The sequence below is a fragment of the Pholcus phalangioides genome, unplaced genomic scaffold (genome assembly GCF_987345545.1).
Source record: "Pholcus phalangioides strain wild (caught in Gottingen) unplaced genomic scaffold, Ppha-v1.0 ptg000009l_1, whole genome shotgun sequence".
Classification (NCBI taxonomy): Eukaryota; Metazoa; Arthropoda; class Arachnida; order Araneae; family Pholcidae; genus Pholcus; species Pholcus phalangioides.
Genome location: NW_028301602.1, coordinates 20,848,309 through 20,871,444, shown reverse-complemented (window position 1 = coordinate 20,871,444; position 23,136 = coordinate 20,848,309). Strand labels below are relative to the sequence as shown.

The window sequence follows — 23,136 nt, the reverse complement described above, 5'->3', positions numbered from 1 at the left end:
AAAAAAAATGTGATACATGATCTGGGCAATAGAACAAGACAATGACTGGAATTGCCAATTGATGATTAATTTAAAAGGTAGAAAGGCCGCGCGAATATATATATATTTCAATTCGAATTCATTCGTGGTCCATTAACCTTTTAACGGCAAATGTTTTCAATCGGGAACACATGTTGAATGATTAAAAAAATTAATATATTACCATTAGTGAAAAAGCACTCGACTTTTCTGACTCTAAAAGTGTGAGGTTCTTAACTTAATTTAGGAAAAAAAAAATGTCGGCACTTGTGGAAATGAATTTATTTTCCTGAAATCCCAGTTTTTCAAAGAAAAAGAAATAAAATTTTTTTTTTTTTCTAATGTTACTGTGGACGTGAGCAAGTAAAAAAATACACACACACACACAACAAATAGAAAAATTTGTTTTTCGTATATTGATCTCTTTTCATATTTATTCCTTTCAGACCCGAGCATTCCTTTTTTTTTTAATTTTCAATTTTTTTGAAATTAATTTTCAAGATATTTTTGCATTTCTGATATTCAATAAATACATAAATGTCAGGAAATTTTTATTTTTTCCCAAGTTTTATTTATTTACTTAATTTTTGCGAGAGAGAATCCACTTCGTCCGAATTTTTTGCAGCCAAGATGACGCTGAGCATATTCGTTTCCGAACACAAAATTTTCCGGAATTTCACTGATAAATTTTATGTAATGAATCACACTTTTCACGGAAGCACTTTCTCCTGAAAACCATCTTAAAATAGCCCCCCGAAAGTTCAAATTCAAGTGCTGTCCTCTGATGAAAGCTCCGGAAATTCATATTTACCATATTTTCACCTCACAACTTGCACAATCCTTTAAATCAGGCCCAACTCCCCTAAGGTAAAAAAAACCCCCATATCTACACCGTCACATTTGCGCATGCAGGATCTGAAAGAGTTATAATTTATAAAAGATCAAAACGGGAAATAAAAAGAACAAAAAAAAATAATGAAAAATAATCCGAATCGGAATTCGTCCCGTGAAAGGTTAATTTCCAATCTCATTAACCCAAACCTAAAAAGCGAACCAAATAAAACAATCATAACCAAACATCCATCAATGATCCAACATTTCATTCACCACTATTATTAAAATATATATATATATACACACACGACAATAACGATAACATAGTGCAAAGCCTTCGTCGACCTTGACCTTCTTTTATCTGTAATATATAATTTAAATAAGAAAAAGTTAGAAAAAAGAAGAGAAAATATTTCCAGGACTGGGCAGGGTGGTGTCATGATAAAAATCGATTAACGTGAGGCTTATTTAGTCTCATTTACGGTAATTTTTCCCCCCTTTTCTTTCTTATCCCTATCGAGTGTTTGAATCTTAAATTAGGTTCTGATGGAAAAGAAAACAAAATAAAAGTAAAATAATAATAAGACGAGGGCCTCCTTTTAAAGAAAAGAAAAGAAAAAAAAAATATATCAATAGCTTTATCATGTGGTAGTAGTTCTGCGCATGTTCAGATTCTCGGACGGATGGCACTGGTCGCTCATTTGCTCTCCCGTGTTGAGGGACCCTTCGCCCCACCCTTGGGCATCCTCAAACCAGCAATGAGAAAGATCTTTCATTCAAAACTCGAACCGCAAGTTCCGGTTCAAGTTCGGTTTTTCGGGCCGCTGTTACCGCTGGATTGTGTCTAGCGAGAAATAGAGAACTTTACCGTTATAAGTATACGATTTCTGAATACACATATTCAATAGTTTCCCCCCAGTATGGCATGTTAGAATGAATTAAGGGCGGAAATAAAAGCAATGATTTTTACGGATTTTGTTCGAAAAAAGTTAAGAGAAAGATGGCATTGAATGAACAGAAACTTTTATTACGAAAAGAAAAACTTAGACAAAATATGCGGACTTTATCCACGGCTGTGTAATTAGTCGTTTAATTGTTTGTTTCGTCGAGGAGGAGAGAAATATATTACAAAACATTTAAATACAATATTGTGAACTTTTAATACATATACGAACTCTATAGTATATAATTATAATAATGTGTTCTTTGAAGAGGATTTCTGCGTTTGCGGTGCTCATCTGCGTGTTTTTAAGGACCGAGGCATTTGTAAGTACTGATTTTAATTTTTTACATATTAATATACCTGGAATTTTTATTGGAATTAAATTTGTGTGATTTAAATTTTTTCTTCTGATCTTTTTAATATTTTATTGAGAAGATTCCAAAACACTAGTACAATCTTTTTTATTGCTGTTTAATATACTTAATTTTCTAGAATTTCATACATTTTTAAAATGTATTTAAAATTTAATAAGTACTAATTGTAAATAAGTATGAAGTTGTAAAGCAGACATGATAAGTTTTAAATCGTCTGGGTTCTTGAAAGAGTGCGCGAAAACTTTTTATGTTTTGATGAAAACTAAAAGTAGAATATAATTTAAATTACTTTAAGAGTTAAAAATATGTATATATTTATATAATGTCTTTGATATTGCTAAATGGTATTAATTGTTTTATATTCAGCATTTTACAATTTATTACTGCTGGAAAAATAAGTTTTCATGAGGAATGAGTGCGGACGTGGAGAGGAAACAGGAATTAAAAAGCAAATTTTGTCGAAAACTTACACAATTCTCAAAATTTTCTACTTCACTTGAATCAGATAAACTTGAAAAACCTTCCTAACTTTTTAAATCTGTACCAACTGCTGCTTAGTAAATACCAAGGAATTGAACTTTACGTATTTTAAAAATTGAAAGATTTGATTATTTTCTCTTCACAATGAAATATATAATTATATTTTAATGGAGTAATAATACAATTATAGTTAAAAGCTCATTATACGATAGTCTGACAATAGTAGTCAGAAATATTATTTATTATAATATTTCTAACTATATCACAAATGTTAATTTGTATAGGGAAACGTATTCCTAGATTTCATGCGTAGGCTAGATATTATATTAATGTAGTTATGTTGACTATATTTTAGCGTATTTTTATTCAAAGAATTGGAAAAAGATTAATTAAAATTTTCTAAATAAGATGGGGGTGGCGATTGTGACAATTCATATTTTTTACTACAAGTTTTTAAGAGTACCTATGAAGCAACCTCGCTCAAACTCAAATAAGCATAATGTCTATTCTTGAATCCACCTTTTATGAGGGTATGTAATTGGGATTTTCCATTCGCGAGTATGAAATCTAGAGTAAGCATCCAGAACTTTTGATTATTTCGGTAAGCATCACGGTGCTTGCGAGCAATGGGTTAAAGATGAATGTTCCGGATGTAATCTATAGCAGCGTTTTCTCAACCACCGGGTCGTGGCCCGGTACCGGGCACTGTTATTATTGAAACCGAGCCATGAGTGATTCACTGTGTCTTTTTTTCCCATTTGTTGCTCGTTAGTCATGTGGATGACCGGGATTTTCACTCACAAAAAAAGATATCTACCGGGGGCTTCCAAAGGTTGAGAACCACTCATCTGTGTTTTTCAGCCTGGGGGCATATGCCCAATTTGCGGCCCTGGGATGTACTAAAGGGAAATACGGGTGAAAATCAGATGGAAGGGGATACCACTACAAGTGGTGAAGGAAACCCTCAGAGAATTGTGACAATATAAAGCTTCCAATTGGAATATGGCGGGCAAAAATGTGACCACTTTCAGAATCTAGCAGAGCAGACCATGGTACCAGCGCTACCTTAACCCATGCGATGTTCGTAGCCCATGTCCATAGGGATCAGGTGCTATGATTTTCCCACATCAAGGAAGCTCACTGAACTTCAGCCCAGGATAAGCACGGATCCAGCGTGAGGACCCATCGTGTCTCGTGTCGGAAGAATTGATTTATTGCATAGATTATTGATGGATCATTCCGTATTTTACAGAGGCCTATTTTGCCATATATTGAGATGGAAAATGCATCCATGCTTGGCTTAGGGTTCCAGAGATCGACCGTATATGTACAATTTTGTTCATTATAAATTTTGTTCCGACTGAATTCGATTCAATAAGTAGAAAAAGTCTCAGATGAGGGTAGGAGGCCCTGGATAAGACTGGGGGGCATGAGAAGAAAATATGGTCCAAAGGGGATCACGGTCTGAAAAATTCAGAAACACTAATCTATAGCATAGCGTTTTCCTACCTTTCCCCCCTTTGTTCATCCTTTTTTCATCGAGGATAGTTTCTGAATTTCTGCGGTTTATACCGTTAAACGGAATCTTCTTTGGATTGCTATTGTTGGCTGACATCATTTTTCTATTTATTTATTTATTGTGGTTTTCTCTAATTTCTAGATTGAAAACCGCTAATCAAGTTTGTTGAAGAAGATTTCACTCGCGGAGAGTCGAGAGTTGACTCTGAGTTAACTCCTATATATTGAAATGCCCAAGTCTCAGGGATTCCTAACCTTTTGTGTTCCACAGCCCTGTTTGTCAATAAAATGAAAGCTCTATGGACCCTTCACAAAATGATATTTAGCATATAAAAATATTCAATAAAAAACAACGAGTAAGTTGTTTGTTTTTCTCATGCAAGCTGACGAACCTCCCGATATCTCTTCAATGACTCTCAAGAAGTCCATATACCCCTGGTTAAGAACCCTCTACTTTGGTCACTTCACCTCATTCATAATGAATTGAGAGCGATTGTGTGTAATATGTATTTTCAGAGGAATTCACGCTGTTTCAAAGCAGTAGGATTTCAAATTGCGAATTCGACTAATCCCCGATCAAGACTATTTTCGACGCGCGTCTCATTCTACGTATTCGAACGTTTTTTACGGGACACCAGCATTCTCAACGTTCGTGTAAACTATTATTCCACTGTCCTCTTATTTTCCTAAAAATGTCCAGTTTGTCAATCTTTAGAATTGTAAATTGTTTTTAGAACAATAATCTAAATTTAAATTTTATTTCATTTGATCAAAATATCTTTTTATTTTATTAAATTTTAGTTAAAGGTGAAAAACCGAACAGAAACGTATTGAATAGAAAGTCATTAATTTTTATTTTTATTTTAAGAGTGCCTACAGTAAAAATAGTTTTGGCAGCCTATAAAACCATCATTCACCAGAAACAGATTGTTTAAATTTTGAGGGGAATTTTTTGATTTTAAAATGGAATAGAATTTCTTTTAATTTTTTGAAAAGCGTTCAAAAGAGAAGTCCGTATTTTCTTTAATTTTTTCCTCGCGTTGGGCCACCCCCTGATATAATCAGTTAAATTTTAAGAATGCACGGTATATGGATGTATGGTATATCATTGATATTTCTGGGAATGATGAAATAAATTCACGAAATTAAGAAAAATATTCATCTCAAATGAGCTGAATTCGTATTTTAGAAATAATGATTTTATACAAATAGAATGCCTAGAGGCAATTATGAGCAGAAATGAAACGAGCCACATTGAAATTTCTTTTCTTTCACGTGATCGCCCCGTTCTGGGCTTGTCGACAACTTGCCGATTGCGTCACACACTCCCTCAATCTCTCTCCCTTTGAGAGCACTTGGTGATAATGATAATTTGGCTCTTTGCCTTTTTTTTTCCCCTCAACGATATGAAAAAATAGCATGTGTAGTGATTAAGTAGCGTGGCTAAATCTGTCATCACGGGCTACTGGAAGTTTAATAACCAAGCACATTGATGTTTTTTTCATTCATCGTGCGTAATCTCTACTCTAGCCGTAGATGGAGAGCAGTTTCGTGATCACCCCGAATCACTGATTCGTAAGACTTTAATAATAACAATCAATTAACCTCCGACGAACGAGGGAACAGGAAGCCAACCTCTTCTGTGTAACCCTTTTCTTTCTTATGTGTATATGTTTCATTATCTGACATTGACACTTGACTCCTTTCAATATGGCGATTCATTTCAATTTACAGATACATGCTTTTTTTTCTCTCTCTTTTGTATTTTATTTTCGGTTATCGTTTGAGAGATTGATTGATTTATGTGTTTGAGTAAAGGAGAAAATGATGTTCAAAGTTATCTGGAGGTCTTTCCGTGTTAGCCTTTCCCCTTGACTTCTTTTTCTATATTTTTCTCTCTATAGATGTATATGCAAAAAAATTCAAATTCACAGCAACCATATATATTCATGGGTGTCTATGAATGGCAGAGGTACTTGTGGTGATTTATGATACAGTAAAATCTCTTTGAAGAGCCACCTCCCTTCAGGGCGGCTTTCTCTATTCCAGAATTTTACCCTCGAGTTAAGAACCTTAAAAGAGCCAACTCCAGCCGGGTTCTTCTCTTGAGGCAATGGCTCTTAACCTTTCGTATTTCGCGAACCGTTTAGGCCAAACAAGAAGAAGTTCACGCACCCTCAGTGCAAATAAAACGAAGGACATGAATCTTTTTACAAGATAATATTTAATACGTATAATAGAAATTAAAAGAAACGATGGGTTAATTATTTTCCCATCGAAGCTAAAGAACCCCTCCCCTTGAAATCTCTCTGGGGACTCCTGGCTAAGAACATCCTGTCTTAAGTTTTTGGGGAGAAAAATGTATATTTTCTCTTTGGTTTGTCTAGACTTCTTAAGGCACAATATAAATCGATATTAATTTTGGAATAAATCGGAAATCCATTCTTAGATGAAGACTACCATAATTTTCTTAAGTAGTTGTGGCGAGACTTTTTAACGGGGAGATCGGCTCGCATTTGCGCCTCGAAGTTGGGAACCACAGAAAACCAACTTCAGCCGACCACCACTGTGGCGACGGTGGGGCTCGAACCCGGGTCCCCGCGATGCGAGAATTACTTCTATTATGAGTGATTGTACTTTAGATACACAGTATCCATACTTTTTGTGTAAATTTTTTTTTTCCCCACCTTGTTGGTCAAGTTTCTTGTTGTGGCCCTTGAATTTGTATTTAGCTGTGATTTTGTTGTTCAAGTGGTGGGCTTATTGCTTTGCATCAATGAAAAGCAGTTGTTTCAGGGCGCATTCCAACATGTACCAATTCGTTAGAAGTTTCGCGGAGGAATATGGACGAGGTGCATGTATGGTTTAGTAGAAGTAGTGTTGTTTCAAGGCAGGCAAGGGGTTTTGAAAATCAATGGATGTACCTGATGCTATACTGATACCTGATTAATTCTAAATGAACATTGATTATTATTATAGATATAGAATTTATATATACACATATAAATTTACTTATATAATTCGATGTTAAGTAGCTCAATTGTGAGAGTTAAATAATTATATTAGTTTGATTTATTTTCATTTATGGTGTTAAATGTAAGACTAAATTTCTTATTGAGGCTTTTTTATATTGAAAAATTGTCGTACGGACCTTTGCTTAGTCTTTCAACACTTTGAGAACCTCTGCATCAAAAAAGCTGCGTCTCTGAAGGGTATGCGAAACGATGGGTCGTCCTCTTAAAGCAGAGGTACTTCTGAATTCACAACAGGTTCTTTTTAATTTTTTTCTAATATTTTGTGTGCCATGCATCCTTTATCTCTATAAAAAAAGACCAGAGCCCCCCCCCCCCACCACCTATAAGATAAATGCCATGGACACCATACAGAATAATATTCGGCATATATAAAAATACAAAACAATAAGTGAACTATTTTCTCATCCAAAGCTCACGGACTCCTTCAAACCTCCCCTAGGATCCCCAATAGGTCCTAAAGTACGGGGTGATTATAAAAAAACTATCCCGACATATGGGTCCCTAACTATCATACCATTCACAGAAACTGAATGAAATTTTGGCATAAGGTATTTTGAGGTATGCGCTCAAGAATGATATGGAAAACAACAGTGTCACTCTAACAGTTACGGTTGCAGTGAGAAAATTTCGAAAATATCAAATGGCAACACCAAGTTTTTTGTATTGGAATGCGATCTCCATACTGAAAAACACTAAATAGCATTTGGAATGGCACCTGTAGCACGAAAATCCCCGGAGCTAGGCAAGGAAAAAGTAAAAAGGACTTTGCCGTGCACCAGAGCATTAATGTTCGTTTCATTCGTCACACCGTTTCTTCGGCTGAGGCCTGATTAGTCCTCCACAAGGTCATGTGGAAAATTTGTGAAACACAATAAAATGCTTTATTTTATGCTGCTTCTCTGTCCTTATTGGTTGTCCTCACTTTTAGCCTATCTACCGCCGGTGATTTTCATGCTACAGTTGCCGTTCGAACGTTATTTAGGGTTTTTCACAATGGAGATCGCATTCCAATACAAAAAACTTGGTGTTGCCATTTGATATTTTCGAAATTTTCTCACTGTAACCGTAACTGTTAGAGTGACACTGTTGTTTTCCATATCATTCTTGAGCGCATACATCAAAATACCTTATGCCAAAATTTCATTCAGTTTCTGTGAATGGTATGATAGTTAGGGGCCCATATGTCGGGATAGTTTTTTTATAATCACCCTGTACTTTACTGAAGTAAAAAAAACAGAAAACATGTATTTATCATCTATGTAAGGCCGCTAAACATTACTCAGACGTGACGTAGTCCCGCGTCACGTCAGAATAAGTTAGCCCTCTATGGTCCCGTGTATATTTGAATATACATGACAAATAAATGGTGAAAAAAAAAACCAAAAAATCCCCATCATATCATTTAAAAAAAAAACCTTCTTTGGTATTTCAGAAAGTAAATGTTTTAGCATTATTTTAGTACAAAATACGGGCGGCTACATAAGTACAATAATTTTTTTTTTTAAATCTAGAAAGAGTGTATTCCTTGTCGGTGGTTTTTTTTTTTTCGGGAGCTGCTGAAATTTCACGTGTTCAGTGATCTGTAAAATCGCCCAAAATTGACAGGGGTTTAAAATAAAATTCAAGGTAAAAACTATTCAACTTTGTCATGCAAAATTTTATCTGTTTTTTGATAACAGTAAAATAAAGACAAATTGTGTATATTTTACCCTTAATTTGCAATTCATTAAAAAAATCCAAGCCAATTTATTGAATTGCTTACTGATGTATTGTTTCAAATAAAAATATGCTAATTTAGACCCATTTGCATCCGTATTTTTTTTAATGTTGCAATTTGTTTTTATGGAGAGTGAACCTTAAGGGTTAAGGAAAATAAATGTTTCCTGTTCACTCGGAACGTAAAATTTTGAGTGACACTTGATAAATTGTCATCAAGTTTTTTGGACTTTCTTGTCCGAATTCAATTAGTTTGGTTCTTTGCGCTCTAACGCTTGATAAATAATTCCTCGAATTAATTACTTTTTAAAACTTTACCACGAAAAATCTTTAAAAGCAACGGAAAAATTTCATAATCGTCCCGTGAAATTACGGCACTGGTCTGAAAATAATTTCGAGAAACTTATTGGCCACTGATTGCTTTTCTCGGATGCGGTTGCGAAGAATAAACTACTTACATAGAAAAATAAGTAAAAAAGTTCAGTGTGGGGGGGAAAGTTTCTTTTTCGGTATGCGTTGATGTGTTTCCGAATGGTTTCAACGGCACCCAAAGCCTAAGGAAGCTAAGTAATTACTTTCAACTAATCACGTTCTTAATCTTTTTTTTGTTGGACAGCGCTATTCTTGTCAAGGATTTAATTAGACTTCCCGCAACAGAATACAGAAAAAAAGAAGCGAGGGAACTGATTCTGGACAGCGAACACGTCAACGGACGTGTATCATCCCCACATAGGACACACGTCCTTAAAAGTGTTTGTTCTTCACACGGCCTAGGAAACTAATTCCTATTCTTCTCAGGTTCTTAGGATAGCCCTCCGTTTGACTGTCAAGAAAATCTTTGTTTTTATTGGTTTCCCGAGTTATGCGGATGTTTTTGAAGAAGTTTCGGAAAGCTTTTCCATCAAACACTTTTTTTCTTGTATCAAAAGGATTAAAGGGACGTATCATTGGGCTTTGTTTTGGGTTTTTTGGTTGACAACTTGCTCGTAATTCTTTTTTACCAATGGTTAATACGAGGAGTCAATAAGTATAGAATTTGTGCATGTTATCCGTTACTCGCAATATCCGTGAAAAAATATAAATTATGAAAATTATTCAATAATTCCATGAAATTCCGGAACACACTTTAAAACAAAATGAAATATTATGTACCTGTAATTTATATTGAAATCACATTATAGCACAGTGCGTCGTAATATAGTGGTGACGTATTGTAGCCATAATCTCGTAAATACAGTAGTATCGAAATTTATAAAAATTGGAAGAATTGACATATTTGAATGCTGTTTGTGAGAAAGTTAAAAGTCTCGAAGGTTTTTTTTTTTTGGCGCAGAAACAAATTTAGTTCAAAGTTTTGTAAATAGCACAATATATGCACAAAGTCTGGATTTAGACCCACTGTCACAGGCCTAGTAATGAAGGATCCGGATTCGAACCCCACAGTGGTGGTCGGCTGAAGTTGGTTTTCTGTGGTTCCCAACTTCAAGGCGCAAATGTGAGCCGATCTCCCCGTTAAAAAATCTCCTCACAGAGAGCAACAGGCCTACAACGTTACAAATATTCAATCATTACACTTCACTCACAATGTGAAGTATAGATGGCAGCACTGAAATATCATACACAACACTAGCTACACACTCAGACTGTTAGGTGTACACACTCACTTTGTTCCAGACTCTGCCACGAAGCTGGGCTGGAAGAGATCTCGGCAACGGGATAAGTCCGGTGGCAGAGACCCTGGCGTTCATTCATTCAGGCCTAGCAATGATTGGAGGCAGACACTCCACCACTTCACCAGCCATGTGCATGCGTTACTTACAGTACAAACAAATCTGTCAGAGAATGGAGAAATTCTAAAAAATAATATAAAAAAAAACAAACTATAATATATACGCGTACGCGCCATAGAATATATATTTTTCGTCTTTAAAAAAAAGGATGATTACAGGATGATTAAGTAGGGTACTATGCTCATCATCTCTACGGATGATGGGAGCGCTTTAAGAGTTAACAACTAGCCGGTTTTTTTGCTATGTGCCACTTCACATTTAATTATTTTGTGTAATTTGTTAACAAAATTTACACCTTTAATTTTTAAAACAGATGATCTGTGGTTTAATTATTGTACGAAGGATAAAAAGCCATAAATGCTATTTTCTATTTTGATTTTTAAATTCTGTTATAAATTACGTCTTAAAAAACATAGTCTTTTGGAAACTTTCCATCTGCTAAGGGTGAGGGTTCTTGAACATCAAAACTTACGTAAACTTTACGGAGCATCTTGTACATTAGAGAAATGTTCAAAATTTGTTTATGCTCTGTCTAAGAGCCTCATAACCATGAAGAGTTTCGTGAGAGCTTTTAACATGGGAAACCTCTGCTACAGAGGATAACATCACTATGATCGAACGGCATAGGTCCACAATATAAAATGATGCGTGTGTAAAAGAAAATGCCTCGAGGTAGGTAGGTTGGTTGTTAGACATTGAATTGCCCTCCCACGTAAGGTCGGAAGATTATGAAAAGCGAAAAGTTCAAAGTTCAAACTGAAGAGGTGAGAACTAGATTAAAGTCATTCCTCCCTGTCAGCAGCAAGCTATGAGAATCGAGGTTGAGGTCATCTGAATCTCTCTTTTTTACTCCTCTGCGGTGCTAAAAGATTCCGTTTTGTATTTTATTTTTGGGTTCTTGTAAAAGACTTATACAAAAGATGAATCCATTATGGCTATGGGTTTTTTTTTCTCTTCTCTCTATCAATAAGATACGAATCTTGCGATTTCTCAAGTTTCCGTAACGTCTCTTATTGTCATTTTTTTTTCCTAATGTATTTTAAATATGTTGAGGTTATGAATCTTTTTTATCGAGGAATCATAGACTTCTATTCATTGTACTGAAAGTCAGCGGTGATTTGAAAACGGGAAAAGAAGGTAGACGATTTATATATGTTACTGCTAAATCCCAAATTTCACCACTTCGTGAACTGGCCGGCCCGATTGTACCGGACAATGTCCGAAATTCGAGCTTTCACCGGGCTTTGGCCGTCTCCTATATTTCGATCCCTATACATCCCAATATGGATCACTAATTTATCGATATTCAGATTCTCCTTTGATCGTTAGGGTTGCCGTAGTACTATGACTAATTATAAATGGTCATAATTATCAGAAAAAAAAAACACGAACTGAACTGGCCAGTTCGTGAAGTAACCAACTTTGAGCTGTGACAGTAACATATATATACACAAAATAAACTTTCAAATGATATCTTTAAAAAATCATCAGCAGAAAACTAATTAACAGTTAAGTTATCAGTATATATAAAAAAGTATTTATTTTAAGATTTTTATTTCTTTATAAAAAAAATCTACCCCAAAACATTAACACTCGTATTTCTGAGAAGAATCAAACACTTCCATAAATTCAATCCAAATTACCAATTCTCATCATGTCGGTCGGGCCCCTTGCGGATACTATGGGTTTTGAGTCTCCGGACCATGCCCACAGAAGTCTATGAGTTGAGATGCCCTGGTTCTATAGACAGCTCTGCTGTGTGGATTCTGAAAGTAGTCACATTTTTTTTCCACCGTATTTCACTTGACAGCTGTGGCACTCTTCACCAATAGTCGTGGCTCCCCTTTCATCTGATTTTCACCCGTGCTTTCATTAGAATATCCCAGCACCGCGAGGGGTCAATATGATCCTATGTTGAGAATCACTGTTCTAATTGACAGTATTAGTGGAAAGATTAGCTTATGTATGCAATTAGCTGTTACTCGCGGCTTCGCTTACATGGATTTGGTAATTTGAAAATTACTCGGCGATGATTCCTCCATATAGCATTTGAACGCCTCATATTGGGTATTAAATTTTTATAAATCCCTCCCCTTTATTTGGGGTGGATATCTACATTATAAAATATAATACTGACCAAATTTCGTAATTATAGCTTCAGCGGATTCAGCTCGACGTGATTTCTCTATGTTATCTTTGGACCTCCTTATGACTACCTTAGGGGTCGAATTTAAAAAAAAAAAAAAACTTTCTCAGTTAGTCTTTACGAAATGTGAAACTACTAACCAAATTTCTCATATTTATAGCTTCAGCGGTTTCGGTTCAGCAATGATGAATCAGTTAGTCAGTGAGGACATGTTATTTTATATACACGGTGCATAAGTAATAGGGCATATTATATTTTACTGGCAAACCGTTGATCCAAACTCAGCACCAAACTCAAACCGTTGTAGCACTCAGATATGACATTTATGTTTTCAGAGGCTGTATAGTTATTCAAATTAAAAATTAACTTTTTATATAGTCTCCGTGTGTCCCAAAACCCCATTAGAAAGTTGTTGCCCTTTCTAATGGGTGACCCTTTCTAAGCCGCTGTGGTGATCGAGTGGTTATAGTGACGGACTCGCGATACGAGGATCCGGGTTCGAACCCCACAGTGGTGGTCAGCTGAAGTTGGTTTTCTGTGGTTTCCAACTTCAAGGCGCAAATGCGAGCCGATCTCCCCGTTAAAAAGTCTCGCCACAGAGAGCAACAGTCCAACGATAAATCATTCAATCATAACACTTCACTCATAGTTAGAAAAACTGGTGGCAGATGGCAGCACTACACATAACAAGCATTACAGAGAAACAAAAAACTTCACGTCAGGTTTCACTACACGTACACGCACATTCCCGCATGTACCGATTCGTTGGGGGTTCCGCGGAGGGGGGGGTTGCATGTGTGGTGTACCAGTAGTAGGTAGGGCCTCCAAAAAAAAATGACTCGGGGATCCATGATGTTCTTAAGTCAGCCACCTCGTTGGGTAATTTGCCTGTTATGGCGTTGTATTTGTATTCTCTCCCGATGCCAACTAAAAAAACTCCACGTTTCTAAGTGCAGTATTCACTGAACTATTTCAATTCGAAAAACGAAGGAAAATTGGGGAAAAACGGCATTAAGCGCGGGAAAACCATTTTATCCGCATATATGGCCATTATTAATTATGGTCCTGTTAGAGATGAAAAAAATGAGTTTGGGACTTATCGGACCGTTTTACATCAATACGCCAAACATTGGCCGAGGATATCCAGCCACTTCGAGAATTTGCCTTCCAAAACCCGAACCTTTTCTGCAAATCGGACTTTGGCCAAAACTACCCCCACCAATTCAAGAAATGACTGGACTTCGACGTTTGGCAGTAACATATATAATAAAAAATAGAGATACTTTTTTTACACACAATAGTAAATGTAATCTTTCCTTTAACTCTGGTTTCGGTTTCGTTATGATCGAAAAACTGAAAGAGAAACCAAAAATAGCGTTAAGATTCCGGAAAGATCTTCCAGAGTTTCTAAAGTCCCTCCCAGATCTCTTTTATAATCCGGTGATACGTGGGGTGTGTAATAAGAGCTCGCGCTTCCACTATATTATACGTTTTGGTCTAAAAAGAATTTCCTTTGATTGTCCCCAAGCGAATCTTTTGTGTCTCGATCATTTCGGTTCCATTCTTATCCTTTTCACTGTTCACCCTTGACAAAAGAATTCAATGATTTAAGTCATATGGTTATCTCGGTTGTTCGTCTTCTCTGTTCTCTACGTGTAGAATATCTTCTTTTTCTTTTCCTATCTCGCGGCAAATAATGCGACTTCTTCCTTTTGTACACGAGATTTCAGCAGCCATTTGCGAGAAATATCATTCGAGTGCAATTCTCTTGATTTTTTTTTTTGTCACCTAGTAGGGTTATTTTTCAAGTGTCGACGTAATAGCAGAAAACGTGATTTTCCCAGCGATATTGCGTTTTCTAGGATTCCTATATGTGTACACCGTATGCAAAAAAAAAGGTTCCTGTCATAAGTCTGTTTGAGGTCTTGTTTTCTGCGCCATATATTAAACATCATAGAATTAGATACCTTCTCGAAGCTTCAATTCCCTAGTATTTGAATTTTGTTTTAGGTTATTGTCGTTCAGTTTTCTTGAGATATTGTCACCGTTCATCAGAGAGAAAGCCGCCGTCAGATTTTGCTTCGAAAACGGGATATAATGTGGCCCATTGCAGCTTTATCGGCCACTTAACATCAACCTTAGGTTTGACAGGAAAGTAAAGCCAATATCTGCCACTCTTATTCCCCCACCCCCCTCCATGGGGATACTTCCTACGATTACAGTTTTTAAGCGTCATATTTAAAAACCAACCCCGGTAATCCAAACTTTTCGCTTATCGGAACAGGCCCTGGGTCCCAATTAGTTCGGATTAGCGGGAACCTAGTGTATATGAATTGGCATCATCATCAACATGCCCCCCCCCAACTTTCACTGTCATGCCAGTGAAGTGTTCGGCCACTGTCATGTCGGGGAGGGACAATATATGTTACTACTAAAGCCTGAAATGCGGTAGATTCGTAACGGGGTCGAAACGAATTGGCGATGAGTTTCGGCCCAGTCCGAATTGAGAAAATTATTCGGAATTTGGCCGGCCATTTCACGAAGTGGCCGGAGATCCCTGGCCAAAGCTGATGTAAGACGGCCAGGTAGGAGCCAAATTCATTTTTTTTACTCGTCAACGTGTGATACATTTCTATATATAGCAGCTGCATGGGAAGAGAGAAAAAGATGTGAAATTTGATAGAAAAAACTATAAAAATAATTATATAAACATATATAGTTTTTTCTGCGAAATTTTGGAGAAAAAAATAATTACCGCATCGTGACGGCGGTTTGATGGGCTGCCATAACTAACGTGGACATAATTATCACGAAAAAACACTTCAACTTGACGATAATCCCGAATCATCGTCAAGTTCTTTTGTTATCAAACTTTGGCCAGGAATCAGTGGCCACTTCGCGAACTGGGCGGCCGAACTTGGCTAATATTTAACGAAATTGACCAATTCGGGAAATGGCTGGCTCCACCACGAGTTGGCCAATTTCGGGCTTTGGCAGTAACATATATACATATATTGATTATATGTTCTTTCTCACGCCCCTGGGAAAAGTTGAAATGATTAGCCTGTGTCAAATGTCGATCTTCGGTGGAATTATCACATGCATTTTTGTTCAACATTTTCCCAGTGACGCTTTTACTCGATCGTCTCGCCGTTGGATCTTGACTTCTGATGAATGGTGTCTCTTTAAAGTGCCAATACTACTCAAAAAGCAGTTGTATGACTGTAATCTCCTTGGTGCACCCCTATCCCACTCCTAGGGGTATTCAGGTAACTTCGTAGATCAGACTCTGCAGTCCTGCCCAGTAAGATACGTGACAGAGAAAAACGGAAATAAATCCCGAGTCTAGTATATAAGATGTACAGTCGCTCTCAAAGTGTGTGTCCCCAGACTTTGTCGAGGGTGTCGCACCGGGCCTAGGATATTGATGTATGTCAACCTATTGAGAAGTAGGAACCTGACTTTAACAGCCCACTCGCAAAACTGTCATGACAGTATCGTGAGTAATGAGTGTCAAGGAAGGGAGTCGCTGGAAAAGGATCAATAGAGCGATTGAGCTGGAAGTAAATATTTGTAGAGTAAGTAAAAACCACTGCCGCAAATTATGACAGTCATCCATTAAGATGATGGCTAAGTAAGGCTGCTAGTAAAGGATAGCTGAGAAAGAGAGCTTGTAACAGTTGGCTAAGAAAAGCGGCTGATAACAATGACCGCGTAAGAGCATTGGTAAACCATGCTTAAGTAAGAGCATTGGTAAGCCATGCTTAAGTAAGAGCATTGGTAAACCATGCCTAAGTAAGAGCATTGGTAAACCATGACTAAGTAAGACTGCTGGTAAACGATGCGTAAATGAGACCACTGGCATACGATGGATGTTTATAACTGCTGATAAACGATGCGTAAATGAGACCACTGGCATACGATGGATGTTTAGGACTGCTGATAAACGATGGCTGTTTGAGGCTGCTTGTGAACGATGGCTGAGTGAAGCAACGAGTATGGCTGAGTAATGCGTTTGGTAAACGATGGCCAAGTGACGCAGCCGGTAAACAATGGGTAACAACGATTGTTTTAGGCATTTTGTAAACGATGGCTTTTGAGGACTGCTAATAAAAGATGGCTTTTGAGGACTGCTAGTAAAAGATGGCTTTTGAGGACTGCTAGTAAAAGATGGCTTTTGAGGACTGCTAGTAAAAGATGGCCGAGTGAGACCACTGTTAAATGAGGGCTTGGGCAAAGGGGCAATGAGTAAATGATGATCAAGAGTCGCGAGCAAAAGGCCACCAGGGCACTTCACTAGAGCCACTGACACTGGCTATCTTCATCAATATTCATAAGTTTTAAACCCGAAATTCATCGTTTTAAAACAAAATTTGATTGCAGATTCCTCTGTCTCTGTTCATACCAACAAAACCGATGAGACAAAAATTCTCATTTCAAAGAATAAACAGCATAATTTATCATGTATCATGCAATACAGACAATACAATGATAGTAGTTTGAGGCTTAGATGGCATTCCATAGTATTTAGTGTTATCGATATTCATTAGATGGTGTGAAAACAAGACCAGAAGAATTGAGTGCCGAAGACAGATACATCACGAATCTTCGGTCTTCCTACACACTTTCATAATAACAGACATGAAAAGCATCAATTACACTTTTGCTTAGACCGAAGCTATTGATGGTTCATTCCATAAAATAGTCGCACTTCATGAAACTTTTGTCGTAGTTTGTCAGAAATCCTTTGGTGCGGAGTTGCCTTCCAACCCTTATATTAACTATGAATGTGAGTGATGGGAAAAGCAAATGGAATGCCAAAAAAATTTCTTTCGCATTCTTTATACCCAGTAAAACATTTTTTTTTCCTCTTCGAAATCTCACGGACGCGTCCTAAATTCCTCAGGATCACGGATTCATGGCTCTCTCTCTCTCTCTCTCTCTTTTCTGTCTATTCTAGTGTTATTATTCACCAAGTAACAGTGTGGGGGAAAAACTGGAAAGAAATGGGGAAAAAATTGAATTGAATTTTTTTTTCCTTCTTGTTCTCCCGAAACGACAGAAATGTCACTCAGGAATAGTATATTGAGCGGGATATTTTTTTCTTCTTTGTATTCTTTCAGGGTCTTATTTTTCTTCTCTCAAATGCATCCTTCAAGATGTCTACCACGTTGTCGAATTGAATAAAGGAAATTTTTCTCTTTGTTGTTGCATTCCGTGTAGAACTGAAGAGCACGTGTGTTGTGGAATCTTAAACAGGAGCAGGTAGGATATCAGCCATGTTGACAATCAGTTGTTATTTTTTTTTTCGATCCAACTCTAGTTGTGAAAGACAATCACTTCTACACATTGAAATCTGAAATGAAATCCTATTTCTTCGAGAGAAAAAAAATCGTCTTAAAGTACTGTGAAGTATTCAAAGTATTTGGATATATTTGTCTTAGTTCATTATCATCTATCGAAATATATTTGCACAACTACTCTCTTCGGAAGCGTGTGTTATGTCTTAAAGTTTTTATATCAGTGCTGTAAAAAAAAGTAGGTGTGTTATTTAGGTGACATGGAAACTCTATTTGACAAAAAAATGTCGTTACTACTTTCGGATTAGACACATGGACCAATGAACGTACACTGGTGTAAGAAATTAAGAGAATTTGCAGACTTGGTCGATTATCTCTAGAACTACTGTACCGATTTTAATGAAATTTGATATGTACATACATTGATACAATACAAAACAAATAACCATTCAGTAATTGTAATACACACGCATGATCGTGCGTCACACTCGTTGGAGTTGGAAGGTATGAAACAGTGGTTGCAGAATAAACAAAAAAATTGGTTAATAGGGGGTATGGTCCCCTCTTACAGATATACAGGTCTCGCAGCGTGATTTCATACTTGAAATAAGGCAGTTTATCATTTCCTGTGGCATAGTGCTAAGATATCCGGTGCAGTATAAAGCCTGTTTGTCTACTGGCTCCGCCTACACACACGTGTACGCTTACGTATTTGACGTACAAGATTTGCTTTTTGTCTAGAAGCAGTGGTTTTACATTCAGTTCAGTTCTTTTCATGAAATTCGATAAAATATGCAAATTCTCTTGATTTATTTCACCAGTGTATATGAAACTCTGCTTTTTTTGCACCGATTCTGTACATTGAATCGGAACAGTTTCCACTGATATAGTATTTCCATCAAGTTTTTTATACCTATTTTAAAATTTAAAAAATGTTACTTATAGGCCAGTGAAATTTTATGATTGAATTATTATTATAAAAACATTCTGAACGAAAAATCTTTGCTGACAAGAGTTTTGTTTATAAAACTTCATTGCCGAGAGTAATGTTTAGAAAACATTATTGGTAAGTGCATCGTTTAGAAAACTCCACTGCGGAAAATATTTAGTACACTCTGTTGCTGAGAGAACTGTTTGGGAAACTAATTGCTGAGACTAAAGCTTGGGAAGCAACTACTGAGACTATTGCTTAGAAAGCCCCAATATCCAGAAAGCTCTATTGCTGTGACTACCGTTTACAAAACTCTATTGCTGAAGGTATTGTTTAGAGAACACTATTGCTGAGAGAATTGTTTAGAAAACCCTATTGCTGAGAGTATTTTTTTAGAAACTTGTATTGGTTATACAAGACTTATTCGAGACATTTTACCTACTAATACTTTGGAAGAGACAGTATTGCTTAGATTATTGTTAGAGGCATTATTGCTTAGAATACTGTTAAAAAGACATTGTTGCTTAGAATACTGTTAACGAGACATTGTTGCTTAGAATACTGTTAAAAAGACGTTGTTGGTTAGAATACTGTTAAAAAGACATTGTTGCTTAGAATACTGTTGAAGAGGCATTGTTGCTTAAAAAATACTTACTAAAAAACCTTGTCATTTAAAATACTGTTGCGAAACATTGATGCCTAAAATTCTGTTGGAGAAACATTTTTGCGGAATTGAAATTCATATTTGAAGTATTGCGGCTTAAAATATTGTTGGAGAAGCATTGTTACTTAAACTACTGTTGGAGAAGCATTGTTACTTAAACTACTGTTGGAGAAGCATTGTTACTTAAACTACTGTTGGAGAAGCATTGTTACTTAAACTACTGTTGGAGAAGCATTGTTACTTAAACTACTGTTGGATAAGCGTTTTTGCGCAAGATACTGTTGGGAAAGCATTGTGCTTTAAAATACCGTTAGAGAGAAGCATTGTTGCTAAAATTATCGTTAGAGAAGCATTGTTGATTAAATTAACATTAGATAAGCATTCTTGCTTAAAATACTGTTGGAGAAGCATTGTTGCTTAAAATATTGTTGGAGAAACATTTCTGTTTAAAATCCTGGGGGAGCTTCATTCCTCAGAGTATTGTTACAGATTTTGTTAACAGATTTTTACATTTCGATCAAAAAACATTTTGTGTTTGCAGGGTTAAATCATACCAAAAATAATTGTAACATTTTTAGGCCAGGTTACACCGAAAAAATTTTATTAAATTTCTTTTACAAAACTCGAAAAATGCAACCAATAAGCGTATCGGTAAAATTCGAGCGAATGTAACTGACAGGTTCGCTATTTGTTTTATTTTCTTCAAGTTTTGTGAAAGATCTTTTATCAAATACGTAGTGTAATCCTGGCCTTAGACCATTCTTGCTTAGCGCATAATTATACGTGGTAGAAATATTTTTTGTTCGTTGAGATTATTATTAGAAAGATTTTTTTCTCTTACAGTACTTTTACTAAGACATGGTCATTTAGAACCTTTTTAAAAATCATCATTACTCAGAGCATACTCAGGCAGAACCATATATTGAAGTGATAAATTTCGGAAAGAGAATCCTAGTAATTAAAGTATCTCCGAAACTGAAAGTCTTTCTTGGGTCATGGTTACGAAAACACTTTGTTCCGTGGGCCATACCGGTTATTGGATTGATGAGACAGCTCAACTAGTTTCTCTTTTTTATTCATTTTTATAGTTCACTTCATTTTTATTTTCTTTATTGTACGTTTTTTTATTCAGCTTTTCTTTTCTTTTGGCCCTTAACTTTCTTCGTAGAGCTTAAATTTTTCTTCCTCGCGCGTGTGTGTGTGTGACGTGATGTGATTCAACTTGATCGAGACACGTACGTGGGCGTATCTTGGAACCCCGAACACACTTGATGATGTGATCTTTTCTTATTCTTTCGAGTTTTCTATTGTTGAAGTATTTTCTGTTGATGAAAATATTGTCCGGTAAATTCTGTTGCTGAGAGTATTGTTCAGTAAATTCTGTTTGCTGAGAATATCATTCAGTAAATTCTGTTTGCTGAGAATATAATTCAGTAAATTCTGTTTGCTGAGAATATCATTCAGTAAATTCTGTTTGCTGAGAGTATTAGTTCAGTAAATTCTGTTGCTGGGAGTATTAGTTCTGTAAATTCTGTTGCTGGGAGTATTAGTTCTGTAAATTCTGTTGCTGAGAGTATTAGTTCAGTAAATTCTGTTGCTGAGAGTATTGTTCCGTAAATTCTGTTGCTGGGAGTACTGTTCCGTAAATTCTGTTGCTGGGAGTACTGTTTGTAAAACTATTGCTGATGACATTGTTTAGAAAACTCTTTGTGGATGACATTGTTTAGAAACTCTTTTGCTGATGACAGGGCCGTAACTAGGATTTGTGCCACCCGGGGCAAACATTATTTTTCCGCCCCCCACAACTTCAAAATTCAATAATTTTGTAATGGTGTTCTTTGTTCCTACCTAAAACTGCCTTCCTCTAGTTACGGCCCTAGCTGATGACATCGTTAAGAAAATCCGTTTGTTGATGACATTGTTAAGAAAATTATTTTGCTGATGACATTGTTTAGAACAAAGGTGCACAATCTTTCTAGTCAATCGGCCGGATATACGGTATTTCTGCCACTCAGGGGCCAGAAATTCGTTTACATTTGGTAACCATGTGATATGTATTTTGTGAGACATTCCCGTAATTTCTCCATCCCAAATTTTTCTATAAAATTTGGGAACACAAGGCTTATTCAAATTTTCGAAATCAAAAATTAACATTATTTTCATGACTTAGAGCACAGTTACTATTAATTAATTATATAATCACAATTAATTAATTATATAATCACAATTAATTAATTATATAATCACAATTAATTAATTATATAATCACAATTAATTAATTATATAATCACAATTAATTAATTATAGTCGTATAAAAATATTTATCTCACATGTTTGTCGAACATCTACGTTTCTTTGGTGAATTACATTTTTACCATTGCAATTTGCCCTTTATTTCCAGTCATTGACGATTTTTCAGCAGTTTCAGTGAAAGTTGGCAAGTTTATTTTCCTTTTATAATTTTTTTGACTGTAATTGACAACTTTACTTGCTTTTGACATTTTTTAGTTCTCATTAGCGACTTTACTTACCTCTGACAATTGCTTTAATGATAATTGTCAGATTTACTTGCCTTTGACAACTTTAAATGCTTCTGATAACTTTTGCAACTGTAATTGACAACTTTACTTGCTTTTTAAAACTTTTCTTGGCTGACATTGGTAACTTTACTTGCCTCTGAAAAGTTTTTTGCAATAATTAGCAGTGACCCGTATGGATCCTAATTTCCTGTATTTCTATGAAGGAAATATGTTCATGCTAGGCATTTATAGTGTCGTGTGTAGTGATACTTTTTTTCTTTTTTTTTATAGTAATAACGTGATCTTTACGTATTCCCAAGGGATCAGCATGATCCGTCCAGGGAATTTGTTAGTGTTAGTAAACATCCATGCCCGAACTGGGATTCGAACACAGACCTGCACAGTGAGAAGCTAGTTCCCTAACCACTCGACTGCCAGGCGGCTTTTCACCGGAACACCTGTCGGGGGCCGGATGGAACCCTTTGGCGGGCCGCATTTCTTCATCCGCGGACCGGAGATTGCGCGCGTCCTTGGTTTAGAAAACTCTTTTGCTGATAACATTCTAAGAAAACTATTTGGCTGATGGCATTGTTAAGAAAAGTCTTTCACTAATGACTTTTCTTAGAAAACTCTTTTTCAGAAAAAATTTTGCAAATAAAATTGTTTAGAAAACTCTTTTGCATATAAAATTGCATAGAAAACTCTTTCACTGACGACATTGTTTAGAAAATTCTTTCACTGATGACATTGCTTACAAAACTCTTTTGCTGATGACGTTGTCCAAGAAAACTCTTTTGCTGATGACACTGTCCAAGAAAACTCTTTTGCTGATTACATTGTTCAGAAAACTCTTTTGCTGATTACATTG

The 23,136-nt window shown here is 36.1% G+C and overlaps 1 protein-coding gene across 2 annotated transcripts in view; it reads left to right on the top strand.

Annotated features, from left to right (window-relative positions):
• The first annotated feature begins 1,515 nt into the window (after positions 1–1,515).
• Positions 1,516–23,136, top strand: part of LOC149082224 (SPARC-related modular calcium-binding protein 1-like) — a 110,395-nt gene continuing 88,774 nt past the window's right edge. Inside the window, exon 1 of one of the 2 annotated variants that reach the window (XM_089235735.1) lies at positions 1,516–2,118. In XM_089235735.1, coding sequence (XP_089091861.1) covers positions 2,050–2,118 — 69 coding nt within the window. In that variant the 5' untranslated portion in view covers positions 1,516–2,049. The remainder of the gene's footprint in view (positions 2,119–23,136) is intronic. The other variant, XM_089235734.1, reaches the window with a different exon arrangement.